At 40.6% G+C, this 19,989-nt stretch overlaps 1 protein-coding gene across 1 annotated transcript; it reads right to left on the bottom strand.

Moving 5' to 3' along the window:
- Positions 1-14,739: 14,739 nt before the first annotated feature.
- LOC138893548 (uncharacterized) lies at positions 14,740-15,363 on the bottom strand. The gene is made up of 2 exons (XM_070178171.1): positions 15,258-15,363; positions 14,740-15,035 (listed from the first exon to the last, which is right to left on the bottom strand). Exons 1-2 carry the CDS (start codon positions 15,361-15,363, stop codon positions 14,740-14,742), a joined length of 402 nt encoding a protein of 133 aa, XP_070034272.1.
- Between the last annotated feature and the right edge of the window lie 4,626 nt (positions 15,364-19,989).

Below are 19,989 nucleotides of genomic sequence, written 5' to 3'. Positions count from 1 at the left end.
ATGCTACAGAATCTAGCCAAAACTCACACTTGGAGAACTTAGCATATATCTTCTGTCCCTGCAAGGTCTGAACCACTCTCAAATGCTGCTCATGCTCTTCCATGCTACGCGAGCAGATCAAGATCATCAATGAAGAAAATGACAAACGAATCAATATACGGCCTGAACACCCTGTTCATCAAATCCATAAATGCCTCCGGGGCGTTAGTCAGACTGAAGGACATCACTAGAAACTCATAATGGACATATCTAGTCTGAAAAGCCGTCTTCGGAATATCTGAATCCCGAATCTTCAATTGATGGTACCCCGATCTCAAATCGATCTTAGAGAACACCCTGGAACCCTGCAACTGGTTAAACAAATCATCAATCCGCGGCAACGGGTACTTGCTTTTAATGGTAACTTTGTTCAGCTGGCGGTAATCAATGCACATCCGCATAGTCCCATCTTTCTTCTTCACAAATAACACTGGTGCACCCCAAGGTGATACACTTGGTCTGATGAACCCCTTTGCTAGCAACTCCTCAAGATGTTCCTTTAACTCCTTCAAATCCTTCGGAATTATGCGGTACGGTGGGATAGATATAGGCTGGGTACCTGGAGCCAAATCAATACAGAAATTGATATCACGATCTGATGGCATGCTTGGAAGATCATAAGGGAACACATCAGAGAACTCCCGGACTACGGGAACCAAATCAATCATCGGAGTCTCTGTGGTAGTATCCCGAACGTAGGCTAGATGGGTCAAGCATCCCTTCTCGACCATGTGTCGAGCCTTCAGGAAGGAAATAACCCGACTAGGTGTATAGATAAACGAACCCTTCCACTCCAATCTAGGCAACTCTGGCATCGCCAAGGTAACAGTCTTGGCATGTCAATCAAGGATGGCGTAGTATGTAGATAACCAATCCATGCCTAGGATGACCTCAAAGTCAGTCATATCAAGCAACAGAAGATCTGTTCTAGTCTCATAGCCACAGAACGTAACAATGCAGGATCGGTAGATTTGATCCATAATAACAGAATTGCCCATTGGTGTGGACACATGCATAGGAGTACCCAAGGACTTACGATGAACACCCAAGTAATGAGCAAACAGAGATGAAACATATAAATACGTAGACCTTGGATCAAATAGTACCGAAGCATCCATATCGCAAACAAAAATAGTACCTATAATCACGGCATCTGAGGCCACTACATTTGGTCGGGCTGGAAAGGCATAGAATCTGGCATAGGATACCTGAATAGCTGGCGAACGGTAAGAACTCTCTGGCATGGAACTGAAATAAGGTCACACTGGAGCACCCCGAGGAGGCGGCGGTGCTGGATATGTAGGCCTGCTAGACTGACCCCTCACGATTTGACCCCTGCCCCCAGTCGGGGCTCCACTGAACTCTCCAGAATATCAGAACCGCTTATCCCTAGTAGCCTACTCCCGAGCACGCTGACGTATTCCCTCGATCCTTTGAGATATCTCTACAATAGCTCGTAAGAAGTCCCCATCTCAACCTCTCGAGCCATAGTGGCCTGGCTGGTATAGTGCAATCCTGCAACGAATCTCTACACCCTCTCTCCATCAGTCGGAAGTATCATAAGTGCATGACGAGACAACTCTGAGAATCTCGCCTCATAGTTGGTCACTTACATCTGGCCCTGCTAGAGCTGCTCGAACTGATATCGCAACTCTTCCCTCTAAGAGGGTGGAAAATATCTGTCCAAGAAGGGGCGTTTGAACTGGTCCCAAGTCATGGGAGGAGAACCTGTTGGTATGCCAAGAAGATAAGATTGCCACCATCTACGGGGCCTTTCCTCCAGCTAGAAAGTAGTATAATCTACCCCATGGGACTCCAATAGCCTCATATTGTGCAGTCTGTCCCTGCACCAGTCAATAAAGTCATGGGGGTCCTCGTGTCGCTCACCTCCGAAGACAAGAGGCTGTAGCTGGGTTCATTTGTCCAATAGCCTATGCGGATCGCCGGCCGCAGCTGGTATATGCTCGGGTATGACTTTTGCAACTGGCTGAGCTGCGCCCACGGGCAGGGCGCCCGGGGTCTGATATACGGTAGATGTGTGCCCTGGAGCCTGAGCAGTAGGGGTATGTGCTCCCCCTCCCGCTTGAGATATGGCAGGGTCTGCTGGAAATAAACCTGCCTAAGTCATAGTATCCATGAACCGTAGCATACGGCCCATGACCTCCTGAAAGCCCGGTGCTGACATGAAATCTACCGGGGTTGGCTCTACCGCAGGCACCTCGCCCTGCTCCTCAATAATTGGATCTTCTATTAGATTCGCTAGTGGCATAGCTGGAGAAACTTTGGGATGTCATCTTCCTCTACCTCGGGTCGGTCCCCTCCCTCGGCCTCTAGCAACAGGAGGAGCAGCTCCTCCCAGGTCTGGAACATCCGTTGTGCGCGTTCCCACCATTTGTGAGAGAATAAGACAAGGATACTTAGTATAACATCAAATGCACGATAGGAGATGAAGAAAGAGTATTTTCCTAACACCTTATAGCCTCTCGAAGATAAGTGCAAACGTCTCCGTACCGATCTGCAAGACTCTATTAGGCCTGCTCATAACTTATGAGACCTATGTGAACCTAGTGCTCTGATACCATATTGTCACGACCCAATTTCTCCTGTAGGCCGTGATGGCGCCCAACAGTACTGCTAGGCAAGTTTATAGTTAACTAATCACGTGATTGTTTCTTATAACAATTAATAAATAGTTGATTTTTTTTTATTGAGAAAATAGGAAGCGGCAAATTTCATAAAAGTGAGTAATAGACAATTTAAGAGTAAATGAAAAGAAAATAGATAATCAAAATCAACATGTGTCTACTAGCATAATTTCCAAGACCTTGTGTCACAAGTTTACGAGCAATTAGTAGAATATACAAAACTCTAGATACTGTCTAAAATAGAGTAGTCATAATACAAATACAAATACTGTCCGAAATAGAGTAGTTATAATGTAGAACGGCTCAGGAAGAAGCTCACCACTAGGCCTCGGGATATCTGGGACACGCACCGGTAGGACCTCTAGATGCACCTGCCTCAGATCCTGCACGGTTAGTGCAGAAGTGTAGCATGAGTACATAAACAGTATGTACCCAGTAAGTATCAAGTCTAACCTCGAAGAAGTAGTGACGAGGGGTCGACTTCAACACTTACTATGGGCTAACAATATGAATAAAGAAATTTCTAAATAACATGAGCAATGTAAATAATAATAATAATAATTCATCAACAAGCAGGAGCAATTAGTTCTTCCACAATTCTTTCAAACCACAAAATAGTATAAGGTATGGTTAGGCACCAAGTATTATTAAGCACGATTTATGCCGAGGTCGTACGGCCCGATCCAGAATAATGTGTACACGGCCGAGGGTCAAGCGACATGAACCATAGATGCATCTATCTACTGTCGAGGCGTTCGGCCCGCTTCACAAGAAGAGAGGATAATTTATAAGCATTTGACTCAACCGTTATTAAGGGCTAAAACACAAGGTACCACAAATTCGGTTAATGGTCCTCCACAATTTAATCAACAAGTTCTAAGTAATTTAGTCACTTTAATTAACAAGTAGGGTGCCAACATTTGGGTCCTAGACTACCCGGACATTAGCATGAATAGTAGCTACGCACGAACTCTCGTCATCTCGTGCGTATATAGCCCCCCACAATTAGAACCAAATAATAATAATTTAAATCACCTATGGGGAGAATTCCCTCTTACAAGGTTAGACAAGAGACTTATCTTGTCTGAAACTCAATTTCCGGCCTCAATTTCCACTCTAAGGCCTCAAACTCGGCGCCGAAAATCCGAAACTTGTCAAATGTTATATAAAATAATCAATACGAGCTTAAAAGTTTATATTATAGCTATCAAAGTGGTTACCCAATCCTAATTGAAGAATTTCTAAAATTCATCCTCGGGCGCACGTGCGCGGATTTCAAAAATTTTCGAAGACAATTGTTACCCATAAACTCACTAACTCAAATGTATAATTTTCACACAATTCCATACCAATATTCGTGGTTAAATTTTATTTTTATAAAAAACCTAGGTTTTTTTATCTAAACCCATGATTTTCACAATTTATATGTTATATATTATCCATAATCTATGTATTAAACTTATATTGGGTGAGAATGACTTACCTCAAAGTGTTAGGTGAAAACTCCTCTCCAAAAGCTCCAAAATCGCCCCAAGAATGAAGAAAATGAGTCAAAATACTCAAACTCCGACTAAAATGAAGGTTCTGCCTTCTGTGATTTTCGCACCTGCAGAGGTACGACCGCTTTTGTGGTCCCGCATCTGCGAAAAAATTCTCGCAGATGCGGACTCCTCCAGTTGAGCCAAAATCTGCATCTGTGGACCATTTGCCCACTTTTGCAGCTCTCGCGCCGCGTCTGCGGCTTGGTCGCTTCTACGACTTCCTCCATCGCACATGTGCGCCCGCAGGTGCGCCCAATAACTCTCCTTCTGCGGCTTATGAGTTGTCCCCACTAGACCGCTCCGCGGCTTCTTGCTCGCTTCTGCGAGCTCACACCTGCGGTTGTCCATGAGTAGGTGCGGTTACACCAGAAGCTGGAAGCTTCAGCCATTGCTCCTAAGTCCAAACTTGGTCCGAGCCTCGTCCGATTAACACCCGAGGCCCCGCTCGAACATACCATCAAGTTTGAAATCGTAAAATGGACTCGCTCGAAACTCATAAAACAACATCAAAACTAAGATTCATACCCCAAACCAAATTGACTCAACTCAAGAACTTCAAGTTCTTCAAACTTACCCCGAACGTGTTGAATCATACTTAAACTACTCGAAATGATACCAAATTTTGCGTGCAAGTCTTAAATCACCATACGGAACTATTTCCGATCTCGGAATTCCAATTGGGCCTCGATAACATTAAAATCTACTCCAAATCAAATTTAAAAGAACTTTAAAACCTTCAAAGAGCCGACTTTCACTGTTAGGCGCCGAAACGCTCCGGGGTCATCCAAAACCTGATCCGAACATACGCTTCAAGTCCGAAATTATTATACGAACCTATTGGAACCGTCAATTCCCGATTCTGAGGTCGTTTACTCAAAACGTTGATCGAGGTCAAATTTAGCCTTTTAAAGCCAAACCAAGGAACCAAGTGTTCCGATTTCAACCCGAACCCTTCCAAAACCCGAATTAACCATCCCCGCAAGTCATAAAACAGTAAAAGCACATTGAAGGAGTCTTATTTAGAGGAACGGGGTTCTAAAAAGCAAAACGGCTGGTCGGATTGTTACACAATTACTATGCATATATAAATAAATAGGAAGAGATTTTTATACCAATCAAATAATGTATGACCACAGAATATTTACAGTATTATCTACCATTAATTCAAAACAAATGAAAAGAAAATCGTGTGTCTTGATATTATATTAAATAAAATAAAATAAAAGTTAATAGCTTGTATAAACATTAATTAATAGGCAAAAAAGGAGAAGCAGAGAAATTAGAGTTGGAAACAGTTGCCAACTTGAATTGGGAACGATTTCAAATTCATGGTGGATTGACCAAAATTCAAGTAGGCAGAAGTTTAGTTGAATATAGAGGTCGAAATATTTGGTGAAGTTAAAGTTACAGTTCTATCCAATATGGATTATTTCTTTGAATGAATTTAGTGTTGTTAGGGCATAATAGTCGATCAATATTTTGAGGATATTTTTATCGTTCAACATTTAGTGTGAAACATGAGAGAAAACTATCCTCTATAGCCTCTCAAATTTTGATAGCCCATTTTTTTTTTCACTGACACGAAATGGCCCTTCGGTCCAAACTTATTGCATCTAATAGCCCGAAATATATATTTTGTATATTTTTTATATAGTGACAGTATATTTTGTATATATTTTTTGTATATTGACAGTATATTTTGTATAATTTTTGTATAGTAATAGTCTATTTAATATATATTTTATATAGTGACAGTCTATTTTGTATATATTTTGTATAGTGACAGTCTATTGTATATAAATTGTATATTGGCCGTCTACTTACCATATTTTTGGATAGTGACAGTCTATTTTGTATATTTGTATAGTGACATTCTATTTAGTATATATTTTATATAATGACAGTTTATTTTTGTATATATTTTGTATAGTGACAGTCTACTGTATATAAATTGTATAGCTAGTGACAGTCTATTTTGTATACTTTTTGTATAGTGACAGTTTATTTTGTATATATTTTATAATATACCAATATTCAAATTTATTTTCACTGAAAGGAATACATAAATATCCATAATATATACTAATAGTGGGCATGAAATTATGATTCCCATCAAAATCGACTAATGACATACATGTGAAAATAGAAATTTATTTGGTGAAAACCAAAAGATTTCCGTAGCAAAGAAAGTTAGCCCAGAATAAAATAAGGCTATAACAGAAAGCTTGGGATTTTTATTCAAAGGGTGGTTTCTCCTCTCTCTTTACCAATGATTTTCCTTTTCCACTTTTAAAACAAATTCAACAACCCTTGAATTCCTGAAAATACGTACTAATAACAAATGAGTTGATTTGTTCCTTCAGTTTGGTTTGGAGTTGCTCTTGCTCTGTTAAATCGTTATATTATGCTTATTGCATTAATTGATAAATTTCTTGTAATTAGATCAAAACTGTTCCATTATTGATTTCATAATCCAACGTAAAAAACAAAAGAAGTAAAAAAAAAGTCCAAATGAAAATCAATAAAACGCGCATGCAGAGGACGAAATCTGAAATCTATCCAATATCATTTCGCAATGCTGCACGACTAAAATTCCAGAAAAACATCCATGTGATTATATAGTATGGATTTACGTTAAAACCAAAGTAAAGATTAGACCAAATATATAAATGCTACAGTTAAAAATGAGGGGTTTTCAACAGATTGTAAGCAGAGAAACTGAGAAAGAAGCAGAAAGAGTATTTTTGGGTTAGCCACTAGAGTTACTTTTGGGCTATAAAATGTGTATTATAATTTTGGGCTACCGAATGTTATAGGTTTGATCCGAGTGACTATAAATAATATTTTCTCAAATATAGATATAAATATAGATATAGATAGATAATATAGTATAGGTTAGGCCATCGAAATTGGACAAAAACTAATTGATACGCACTCTTTTCTCCTTGTTGCGTATAGATACAATATTACCCCAATCTATTTCTACTTGGGCCTGGCCACATGTCAGGGACCAAGAAATATCACTAGCAGACTATTGACCTGATTAGCCAAGTTTCCATTTTGCCATAAGTTTTTTTTTAAAGCCTAAAATTCTTTTTAGCCAAAATTAATGTATCTGGCAAAGCTTTTAGAAAAGAAAAGTATTTTTGAATAGACGCAAAAGTAATTTTTGAGAAGCAGACATAATAGTTTCTTCCCAAAATCACTTTTTTGAAAAACAATGTTGAGAAAAATAGCTTAGAAGTAATTTTTAAAAGGTTGGTCAAACATTAATTGATACTCAAAAGTGATTTTCAAATTAATTAGTTAAACACAAACTGTTTCTTACCAAAAGTACTTTTCAAAATAAGTTAAATTTTAGAAGATTGATCAAATAGGTTATGAGTGACCATCATATTGACAATGGATACAAACTTCTTTCCCCTTTTTCAAAAAATTTGTCTAAAATCTCTCTATTCTTTCCTTATATGTTTGAAGTAAGAACACGTTAGGGACAACTTCGCGAGATGCTATAATTTTACAAAAAACTTGTATACGGTCGAAATTGATGTCGGCCTTCGTACGATTGATCGAGATGGGATCATAATGGACCAAAGGAAGACTTCGTAATATCGAGATGGGTTCCGAAGATGGTACGAACGAGTTTAATATTTCAGGTATAGGTCAAACACCGAGTTCGGAGTCATTATCGAGTTCGGGTCCAAATAAAACTATGATGAGATGTTGTGGAATCGAGCTTAAGGGGAAGAGGCCAACCGATACCGAGCCCGAGTCATCACCTGATCCCGAGTCGGCATCAATCTCAAGTCCGCATCGAGCTCTAAAAACAATACCGACTAGCACCGAGGCCGATCAAGCTCGAGCTCACAGACAAGAGCCGTTGCAAACGCACTAAGGGAGAGAATCTCGTCGGGAATTAGGAAAAAGCTAATTTATCATGGGTTTCCCACTATGTATTTTTAATTATTTCTAAAGTAGGATCCTCCACTATAAAGAGGATGGCTACATTTATGTAAAAGACAGTTTTTGGCTTACATTGTAACTCAAACACCATACACTCCTATATTGAACAGTTATTCTTTTTAGCTCCATAGATTAATTCATCTTGCTTAGTCCTTAAAATCAACTTCTTTCCAACCTTGTTTGTTTTGCATTCTTTGCAATCCGTATTTGATATTTCTATTTATCCTTACGATTTGTATTAAGTTATACCACATATCCTTAGAACTACATACAAATTCAACTCTATCCATTTTTTGGGTAAACAGTTTGGCGCCCACCGTGGGGCTAAGGATAACAGTGGTTATTTGATACGAATCTGCAAAAACACACCATTTTGCACTTGTTTCCGGAAGTGTCATTGATTTCGGATTAGCAACGACTAACTATCAATTAAATGGCCTTACCTATCGACAACGAAGCTGGTCTTCAAAATGAGAACAACAACCTGACACCCAGTACAAAAAAACCACTTGTCAACGCCGTTAAAACTCGAATTGAAGTGCAAATAGACATTAATTCACATGTGGCCATTGAGGCAAACCTACATTCTGAACCTGAAAATAGCATTCATGGTGGCACTCGATCTACAGCTCGAGATACCCATAACGTCGAGGAAAATAACGTCAATTTGCGTATGATTTTCGAAATGTTGCAAACTCAATAGGTAGCAATAGCTCAGTTGTAGAGTCAAACCTAAATACCGAGAAGGCCGGAACCCAGTCAACCTCGAGAAATTGCCCATGCAGCGGAACAAGCTATAATAGGATCAAATAAGCAGAAGTGAGGGACTAATCCCGAAATTGCTAAGATATTTGAAAAACTGACCAAATGAATAGAATCGGGAGAAAGGAGGATCGAAGAAAACGACAAAAGGTGGAAACATATAACTCTAGGGTTGATCAGATACCGGGGGCACCACCGATATTGAATGGCTTATATTCCAAAAAAATCGTACAAAATCCTTTCCCCCCAAGCGCGGCTCCTAAACCGATCCCAAAGAAATTCCGCATGCCCGAGATTCCTAAGTATAATGGAATTACCGACCCAAAAAAACATGTCACCTCATACACATGTGCCATCAAAGGGAATGACCTTGAGGATGAAGAGATCGAATCCGTATTACTGAAGAAATTCGGTGAAACCCTGTCAAAGGGAGAGATGACATGGTATCATAATTTACCATCTAATTCTATCGATTCCTTTGCTATGCTTGCAGAATCCTTCGAAAAACAAAAGGATAACGAGATGTTAAGGGAGTTCGTATCTCGTTTTCAAATGGAACGAATGGATCTGCCACCAGTCACAGAGGATTGGGTTGTTCGGGATTTCACTCAAGGTCTGAACGAACGAAGTTCGACGGCTTCACGGCGGTTGAAGCATAACCTGATTGAGTACCCAGCTATTACTTGGGCCGACGTGCATAATCGGTACCAATCAAAAATTAGAGTCGAAGACGATGAGTTGGGGTCTGAACCCGCTGCTCGAAGGGATATCAATCGAGAACAAGGTATGATACCGACCGTATAGTGAAAACCACAGAATCAATGAATGAAGACGTAACCCCGGACAAAGCAACAAAAGAAGTGATTGAGGTCAAGGGTCTCGGGGGATGATGAACAGAAACGGGTTCGACAGGCCTACCGGATTTAAAGAAGCGCCACAGTTATCGGAGTATAACTTCAGTATTGATGCATCCTCCATCGTGTCGGTTATCGGACGCATCAAAGACATTAAATGGCCTCGACCCATGCAGACCGATCCTGCCCAGAGAAATCCCAACCAGATGTGCGAATATCATGGTACCCATGGCCACATAACGGAAGATTGCAGGAAACTAAGAGAGGAGGTAACCCGGTTATTCAATAAAGGGCACCTTCGAGAAGTTTTAAGCGACAAGGCCATGAACCATTTCAAAAATAGGGATTTCGGTAAGCAAAACGAACAAGGAGAACCGCAACACATCATCCACATGATTATCGGCGGCGTCGATACCCCTCAAGGGTTGGTGCTTAAACGCACTAAGACATCGGTTATGAGAGAAAAGCAACCTCGAACTGAGGATTAGGCACCCATAGGAACTTTGTTCTTTAATGATGAAGATGTAGAAGGAGTCATGCAACCTCATAATGATGCACTGGTAATATCCGTACTTATGAATAAAACTAAAGTTAAGCGTGTGTTAATTGATCCAGGTAGCTCGGCCAACATTATTAGATCGAAGGTTGTAGAACAGCTCGGTCTACACGACTAAGTCGTACCCGCAACCCTGGTTCTAAATGGATTCAATATGGCATGTGAAACCACTAAAGGCGAGATAATCATGCTGATAAACATGGACGGGACCATCCAGGAAATGAAGTTCCACGTAATCGAAGATGAAATGAGGTACAACGCCCTTTTTGGAAGGCCATGGATCTATAACATGAGAGCTGTACCTTCAACCCTACACCAGGTTCTTAAAATCCCAACATCGAAGGGAGTCAAAACAATGTACGGAGAACAACCGGCCGCGAGAGAAATGTTTGCCATCGAAGAAGAAATTCTGATATCCTCACCTTCGTCAACGAAGGGTCAGACTCAATAGGGAAACGAGATGCCAAATAGCAATCACAGACATCAGCTTAAACCCAACCAAAAAATCAAAAGATCGAGGTAGATGATGATCAAAGGATCCCTCGATCCTTCGTGGTTCCCGATGATTCCGACGCTACCTAATCAACGATTAAAGAATTGGAGCAAGTCATACTAATCTAGCATTTGCCCGAACGAAAGGTATACCTGGGAACGGGATTAACCCCCGAACTCATGAAAAGGCTTATTCAATTTCTTATCGATAACATAACTTGTTTTGCTTGGTCCCATTTAGATATAACAGGGATCCCACCGGATATAATGACTCAGCGGCTAAGCCTGGACCTTAGGTTCAAACCGGTGAAGCAAAAGAGAAAACCCCTGTCCGAGGTAAAGCACGCATTCATAAAGGATGAGGTAACTAAACTTCTCAAAATAGGGTCCGTTCGGGAGGTAAAATATCCCGAATGGTTAGCCAATGTAGTTGTAGTCCCTAAAAATGGAACAAACTTAGAATGTGTGTAGATTATAAGTATTTAAACAAGGCATGCCCCAAAGATTCTTTTCCGCTGCCTAATATCGATCGCATGATGGATGCCACGGCCGGCCATGAGGTCTTTACTTTTCTTGATGCCTATTCCGGGTATAAAGTAATCCAAATGAACCCGGAAGACCAGGAAAAGACCTCATTTGTTACCAAGTATGGAACATATTATTATAATGTGATGCCCTTCGAGCTAAAAAATGCACGAGTTACTTACCAACGCCTAGTAAATAAAATGTTCGAGGAACAAATAGGTAAATCAATGGAAGTTTATATTGATGACATGCTAGTGAATTCCCAACGTGCAGAGGACTATTTGGCTCATTTGTATGAAACATTCGAGATTTTAAGGAAATACAACATGAAGCTCAACCCCGAGAAATGTGCTTACGGGGTCGGGTCGGGCAAGTTCCACGGCTTCATGGTATCAAATCGGGGGATCGATATCAACCCCAATAAAATCAAAGCCATCGAAGACATCGCCATCGTGGACAGTGTAAAATCCGTACAGAGGCTAACGAGACGGATTGTTGCTTTAGGCCGATTCATTTCAGGTCGTCGATCGAAGTCACAAATTTCTTTCTCTATTCAAAAAGAAGAACGATTTCTCTTGGACCCCGGAATGCCAACAGGCATTAGAGGAATTGAAGCGATATCTATCAAGCCCACCACTGCTTCATACTCCAAAAACAAACGAAAAACTTTGCTTGTACTTGGCAGTATCGAAAATCGCAGTAAGTTGTGTCTTAGTTCGAGAAGAGCAAGGTACGTAATTTCCCGTTTATTATGTAAGTCGAACCTTAGGAGAAGAAAAAACTAGATATCCATACTTATAGAAATTGGCACTTGCGCTGATAAGCGCCTCTAGAAAGTTAAGACCATACTTTCAATGTCACCACATATGCGTGTTAACCACTTACCCACTTTGCAATATTTTGCATAAGCCCGAACTATCATGCCGATTGGCCAAATGGGCTGTCGGACTCAGTGGGTGCGATATCGAATATCAACCCCGTACGGCCATCAAGTCTCAAATTTTAGCGGACTTCGTGGCCGATTTCACGCCAACCCTCATACCCGAAGTTGAAAAGGAACTCTTGTTGAAATCAGGTACATCATCGGGGGTATGGATCCTTTTCACAGACGGGGCTTCGAACGTGAAGGGGTCCGGGCTAGGCATCGTTTTAAAGTCGCATATAGGTAGAACTATTAGGCAATCTATCAAAACTACTATATTGACTAACAACGAAGCCGAGTATGAGGCCATGATTGCAGGTCTCGAGCTAGCTAAAAGCTTGGGAGCGGAAGTCATTGAAGCCAAATGTGACTTTACTGGTGGTAAATCAAGAAAACAAAACCTCCGAAGTTCGAGAGGATAGAATGCAAAGGTATTTGGACAAACTGCAGGTCACTTTGCACGATTTCAAAGAGTGAACTTTGCAGCATGTACCACGAGAACAAAACGGTGAGGCCGATGCACTTGGAAATTTAGGATCATCGGTCGAGGAAGACGAAATAAGCTTGGGGACTGTAGTGTAACTCTCGAGATCTGTGATCGAAGAAGTTCATGCCGAGATAAATTCTACAAGCTTAACCTGGTATTAGAGGAATAAGTATATTGAATACTTGAAGAACGGAAAGCTCCCATCGGGCCCTAAAACTTCGAGGTCTCTACGAACCAAAGCTGCTCGATTTACATTGACTGCAGATGGAATATTTTACCGAAGGACATTCGATGGACCAATGGCAGTATGCTTAGGTCTAGGAGACACCAACTACATCCTACTTGAGATTCATGAGAGAACTTGTGGAAATCACTCCGGTGCCGATTCATTAGTCCAAAACATGATCAGGGCAGGGTATTATTGGATCGATATGGATAAATATGCAAAGGAGTTTATCCGAAAATATGACAAATGTCAAAGTTTTTCACCAATGATCCATCAGCTTGGAGAGCAACTTCACTCAGTTGGGTTGAAGCACATGCGTTCGTAAAATTAAGAGAGAAAGAGGTTATAGACTTTATCTGGGATCATATCATATGTCGATTCGGGATACCCGCCGAAATAGTGTGTGATAATGGGAAACCGTTTATCGGCGGCAAAGTGACAAAATTCCTTGAAGACCACAAAATAAAAAGGATATTATCAATACCGTATCACCTCAGTGGGAACGGACAGGCCAAATCAACGAACAAAAATATCATCCAAAACGTAAAGAAAGGGTTGAACGACGCTAAGGGAAAATGGAGAGAAATCCTACCCGAAGTTCTTTCGGCATATCGAACAACATCAAAATCTAGTACATGGGAAACCCCGTTCTCCTTAGTATATGGCTCTGAAGCCTTGATTCCAGTCGAAGTCGGGGAACCTAGTGCCAGGTTTTGATATACAATAGAAGAGTCAAATAACGAGGCAATGAATACTAGCCTAGAATTATCGGATGAAAAACGAGGGGGGCATCAGCCCCAAATATATCAAGTTCGATGCAAGAAAGTTACTTCATAATAACACGGTTTCGATAGGAAAAATTTTAAGAGCCAAATGGTCAAAATGAACCATGCTCATGTAGTTGGCCCGAGCCCTGACGCAAAACATGAGCACGCGTATAATGACTTACAAAGAATGTTTTTTACCGATATCTTATATCCAAGAAAAATTCCTCTATTTAGAGATTTATTATGCAAACATGATTAAGGTAAATCAACGAGTTCGAGCAAGATTCACTCGACTACTAAGCCTACGAGCTACTTTCATTCTGAGTTTGAGAAAACACTCACTCAACTATTAAGCCTACGGGCCACATTACTTCGAGTTCGAATCACTCACTCGACTACTAAGCCTACGGGCTACTTTTATTCCGAGTTCGAGCAAGCACTCGCTCGACTACTAAGCCTACATGCTACTTTTACTTCGAGTTCGAGCAAGCACTCACTCGACAATTACGCCTACGGGCTACATTACTTCGAGTTCGAATCACTCACTCGACTATTAAGCCTACAGGCTATATTACTTCGAGTTCAAAATCACTCACTTGACTACTAAGCCTACGAGCTACTTTCATTCCGAGTTCGAGTAAGCACTCACTCGACTACTAAGCCTACGGTCTACTTTCATTCCGAGTTTGAGTAAGAACTCACTAGACTATTAAGCCTACGGGCTACATTACTTCGAGTTCGAAATCACTCACTCGACTACTAAGCTTACGGGCTACTTTCATTCTGAGTTCGAGCAAATTGCCTAAAGCCTTATGAAAACATTCATAAGGCATGAATAAAAGAAAATCTTCACAAGGCAGAAGATAAAAAAGAGGCAAGATGGGAAAAGAAAAGATATTTGTATATATATACAAGATTGTTTACATGATTGCTTGCAACATCCGAAATAGAAACTAAGGGCTAAGTTTCTTGGTTATCCCCGGGGTCGGTCTCTTCTTCATCAGGCTCCTCCCCGCTCTCGGACCCGCTCTTGCTACCATCATCGCTATCATCATCATCGTCATCATCATCGAAAGCCAAGGATTCAGATTCGGCTTCGAGCTCTTTAGCCCTTTTTATCTCTTCAGTGAGGTTGAAACCTCGAGCATGGATCCCCTCGAAGGTCTCCCTACGAGATTGGCACTTAGCAAGTTCAGCAACCCAATATGCTCGAGTGTCGGCGGTCTCAGCTGCCTCTCTTACTTGTACCTGGGCAGCTTCAGCATCGGCCCAATAGACGGTTATGAGTGCATCCGCATTGACCTTTGCCTTTTCGGCGTCAGATTCGGCCTTGGCAAGTTCAGAGGCCAACCGAGCCTCGAGCTCCTCTATTCTTCTTGCTTGAACCGAGCTTTTCTCCTTCATACTTTGAAGTTGGTTTTCGGCCGATGATAACTGGGCTCGAGCAGCCTCTTTCTCTGCAGTGAAGCGGTCCATACCTTCTTTCCACTTTAAGGACTCCGCTTTTATCACATCGACCTTCTCACAGAGTTTCTCGATCATCTCAATTTTATGCTGCAACTGTGAGATCGAAAAATTAACCATCATTCCGGTATCGAGCCCATATACCTTTAAAAGTATCATTACCTGCTCAAACAGATCGGTCTAATCTTGGTGAGTCTAGGCCAACTCAGCTCGGAGGTCTTTGATTTCCTCTCCCCTTTTCCCTAAGAGGAGTTTAAGGGAGTTTCTCTCCTCCGTGACCTGTTGAAGTTCAACCTCGTATCGACACAGCTCAGTTCGAGACCGAGAACATTCTTCTTGATGAACTGCAGCGGCTTGCAAAGAAAGAAGAAATGAAGTTAGAAAAGAAAAACTAGCACAAAAACATTACCAATGAAGTGAGTTAAGACTTATCCGATTCAAAGCCAGCTACACTCCGAGGAAAAGATCTGATGCATCACTAGTGCCGACAACATCCTCTACACCGGTAAACAAATCACGAAAAGGATCATCTCCCTCATGAGATCCACCTACCTCAAGGGCCCCCAAATCTTGGGCGTCCCAAATCGCCCCTTCAAAAAAAGCAGGGAAAGTGGGCGAGTCTTCGATTACTACTACCCCAAGTGAGTCGCTTGGGGCGCTCTCTTCGGTTCGAAGAGAGTCAGGAACGGCCCCTTCAGGGACATTCACCATCATTTGACTTCGATGGGAGATATCCTCGATTCCCGATGGCTCGGGGACTTTGCCCAAATCCTTCTCCGATATATCTTCAGTTCGAGGCAGAGCCTTGTAAACCACCATCGATCCAGCTACCTGTGGGGCATCGATGGTTTTCTTCATTCGGGCCACCAGTACGGGCCCATCATCTTTTTCTACTTCCTCTTTTTCATCCCTCAAACGCCTAACTGATTCTAATGTTAAAGGGATGGTATTCTTCTTTGACTTACGAGCCTTCGGTTTTGGATTTTCGGAAGTCTTTCTTTTATTGTCCTTCGCCGGTTTAGAAACCGGGGCCGAAGTTTCCTCCTCGCCGGACAAGGGTCTCAAAACCACATCTTTGCCAAAACCTACACACAAGAAAATTGATTTATGTATACGGAAAGCAGTTCGAACTATCAATGATGCGAGAAAGGAGATTACCATGATTTTTGGCCTCCCATCAGCACTTTGACAAATCGTGCCATGAGCGCTCGACATACGTAGAAGTCGAAGCCAAGGCCCGTAACCAGTCCTTGAGGTCGAGAATCGCACCGGGAATCCAAGGAACCACTGCACCATAAAAGAGGATATCAGTAAGAAAGGAAACGAAGGGGCAAAACAATAGGAAATAACAGTTGAGTTACACTTACGCTTCATGTTCCATTCTTCGGGAAATGGCATCTTCTCGGCCGGTATTAGGTCTGACGTCTTCACTCGAATGAACCTTCCCATACAGCCTCGATCTTTGTCCTCATCTATGCTCGAGAACAAAACCTTGGTTGCCCGACCCTAAAGTTTTATTAACCCGCCTCGAAAGAGGAGAGGATAGTACAATCGGATGAGATGGTCAAGGGTGAAAGCCATCCCCTCGATTTTGTTCATGAAGTATCGGATCAAAATAACGATCCGCCAAAAATAAGTGAGAATTTGGCCTAAGGTTATTTGGTATTTACGGAAACAATCGATGATAACAGGGTCAAGGGGAGCTAACGTGAAAGGGTAAGTGTACACACTTAAAAACCCTTCCACATGAGTAGTAATATCCTCTTCGGAGAAGGTACTACCACTTCTTTGTTTCCCCAGTTACAATCTTTTTTTACCTGTTCGAGATATCCCCCGGTTATCGAACACATATACCTCGATACCGGCTCGCATCGGCCCAGAACCGAAGAGCCTTAGTCGACCTTAATATCGGAGGTAAGAACACACATCGTCGGGACGCACTCCTCAGGCCGTGGATCCACCAGTGTTTTATTGGCGGCAGATTGGGAAGAATAAGCTTTTTCTTTTTGGAGGACGGTTTTTGATGTTTTCACCATTTTTGGATTTAAATAAGGTGACAAAGATTTGTTGGTTTTGAAGAAGGATTTTGCAGAAAAGAATAACAGATTTGCGAATGAACTCAGAAGATACGTAAAGGAACTTGGAAAATTTGGAAGATTGAAAAGTGATAAATGGTAAAAGGAAGGGCTATTTATAGATTGAAGCAATGGCGGTTCTATATCAGCGGTGGCCGACCACCGTCTGACACACATTAAATGTCTTGGTAAGCTAAACCGACGGGACAACTATCACGTATGTCATGGTCGGTCTCTATGCAAACGTTAGTGTATGTCCAATCGAGCCATTGAGAAATCATATCGTTTCTCACTACATCCTTTCTGAGAAACGAAGGGACTATCTATATACGGTCGAAATTGATTTCGGCCTTCGTACGATTGATCGAGATGGGATCATAATGGACTAAAGGAAGACTTTGTAATATCGAGATGGGTTCTGAAGATGGTACGAATGAGCTTCACATTTCAGGTATAGGTCAAATACCGAGTTCAGAGTCATTATCGAGCTCGGGTCCGAATCAAACTATGATGAGATATTGTGGAATCGAGCTTAAGGGGTAGAGGCCAACCGATACCGAGCCTGAGTCATCACCTGATCTCGAGTCGGCATCGAGCTCAAGTCCGGATCGAGCTCTAAAAATAATACCGACCAGCACAGAGGCCGATCAAGCTCGAGCTCACAGACAAGAGCCGTTGCAAACGCACTAAGGGAGAGAATCTCGTCGGAAATTAGGGAAAAACTGATTTATCATGGGTTCTTCACTATGTATTTTTAATTATATCAAAAGTACGATCCTCCACTATAAAGATGATGACTACATTTCTGTAAAAGACAGTTTTTGGCTTACATTGTAACTCAAACACCATACACTCCTATATTGAAGAGTTATTCTTTTTAGCTCCATAGATTGATTCATCTTGCTTAGTCTTTAAAATCATCTTCTTTCCAACCTTGTTTATTTTGCATTCTTTGCAATCCGTCTTTGATATTTCTATTTATCCTTACGATTTGTATTAAGTTATACCACATATCCTTAGAACTACGTACAAATTCAACTATATCCCTTTTTCGGGTAAACAAAATAATTAAGTTGATTTTGGCTCTTATCTTGCAGCTCAAATTTTCCACAAGATCATTGGGTCAAGAGGAAAAAGAAAATACCAACAAGACATGTCAATTCAAAAGCGAAAGACTAGAAAGAAAAAGGTAAAGAGCAAGAATTAAGCCAATCCACTAAAAAAAGAGAGAGAAATTGGGATATACGAGAAACAGCCACTGCATATATATGTATCTTTTTCTTTATTGTCGCTGTCTCTCTCTCTTAACAAAGTAAATGGCCCTATATGTTTAATCAAAGCAAAACAACTTTGAAGCTTTAGTCTAACGCCACAAACCTGTGTCAAAAAATATTTAGTACTATACTGATTTTTTAACACTACATAGCAGTAGGCAAAGGCAATAATGGAGGAGCAATGCATGCAAAAAAGGGACACTTTTTTTATTAATTGAGTTGCATGTTTCTTTTAACCAAAAAACACGTAGAATATTCTCTACTTTAAAGTTAATTGATAGCATGCACTATAGTAAAAGTCAAGAGATTAAAGCACTTTATATTGCATTATAACCTTTTTTTTGTTAAAAAAGTGAACTATAGTGCAACTGATTCAGATATATCCATATGTTGATCTTTCGTATCAATTAATTTGGAAGCAAAGAGTTGCATGTTACTATTGAATATTTTGAATATGCATCTACTTAAGAATGTTTTATTCAAAAGGGAAGTCCAAATATGTGTTCCCCAAATTAAAGTAAAAGCGTTAGTTTTGACATATACAATAGCAAATAACATACTCAGTATAATTCTGCAAGTGAGGTCTAGAGAAGATAGAAAGTAGAGAGTACACAGTCTTACCCCAACCTTATAAAGATAAAGAAGATGTTTTTTTGATAGAGCTCGATCGACTCAAGCAAGCATTATAGTTAGGCTTAATTACTTTAACTTCGAATGAAGACTAAAGAGGCTCGCCTTTTCTTTTTCCTACATCAACTTTTTTTTAAAGAAAGGTCAAATTACATGTCCTTAATAATGCATTGTACAGCGTTTTCCTCGTGTATGCGTGATTTTAATTATATATGAATGTGCAAATGATTATAACTAATAGAATAGTGTAATAATGTTGTGTAGATTAAATATATAAATAGTTCTCCCTGATCATAAATTGGAGAGTCAAACACCGTTTTCATCCGTTAGGAAATTTCAAACGGTATTTTACATATTTTAAACTATGAAAATTTGTAATTACAGTAGTTTCATAAATTATATAAATATGACTTTTTTTATTTTTAATTTATAAAAACTAAGAAATCGATGTCCGAACTACACACAAAAGATTAGATGCATCGACCATTGTGCTTCGAACCAGTGGCGTAGCCACATCGAATGAAGATTGTTGTGATGACTCAAAATGTCATCTTTAAATTTAATAAGTAATTCTGTGTTTTAAGATATCGAAAAGCACCATTTATCATTCCTCAACTACTTGCGTGCGTAATCCGTACATTTTTCCGGAAAGTTTTTATATGAAAAATGAATTAAAATGAGAAATAGAGCTTTAAAACACAACTAAGTTGACTTTGGTCAATATTTTGAGCAAACAGACCCGGATCAATATTTTAAAAATTCTGGTA

The sequence above is a fragment of the Nicotiana tomentosiformis genome, chromosome 6 (assembly GCF_000390325.3).
Source record: "Nicotiana tomentosiformis chromosome 6, ASM39032v3, whole genome shotgun sequence".
Lineage (NCBI taxonomy): Eukaryota > Viridiplantae > Streptophyta > Magnoliopsida > Solanales > Solanaceae > Nicotiana > Nicotiana tomentosiformis.
The sequence above is the reverse complement of the archived record's forward strand: the minus strand, read 5'-3'. Positions and strand labels throughout refer to the sequence as shown.

Excerpts from the sequence above, each read along its gene's own strand:
- LOC138893548 (XM_070178171.1), bottom strand. The coding sequence starts at position 15,363 with ATGGTTAATTTTTCGATCTCACAGTTGCAGCATAAAATTGAGATGATC. Across the intron at positions 15,036-15,257 it reads GTCCTTAAAGTGGAAAGAAG|CTGCCCAGGTACAAGTAAGA; the intron begins GTATGGACCGCT and ends CCGATGCTGAAG.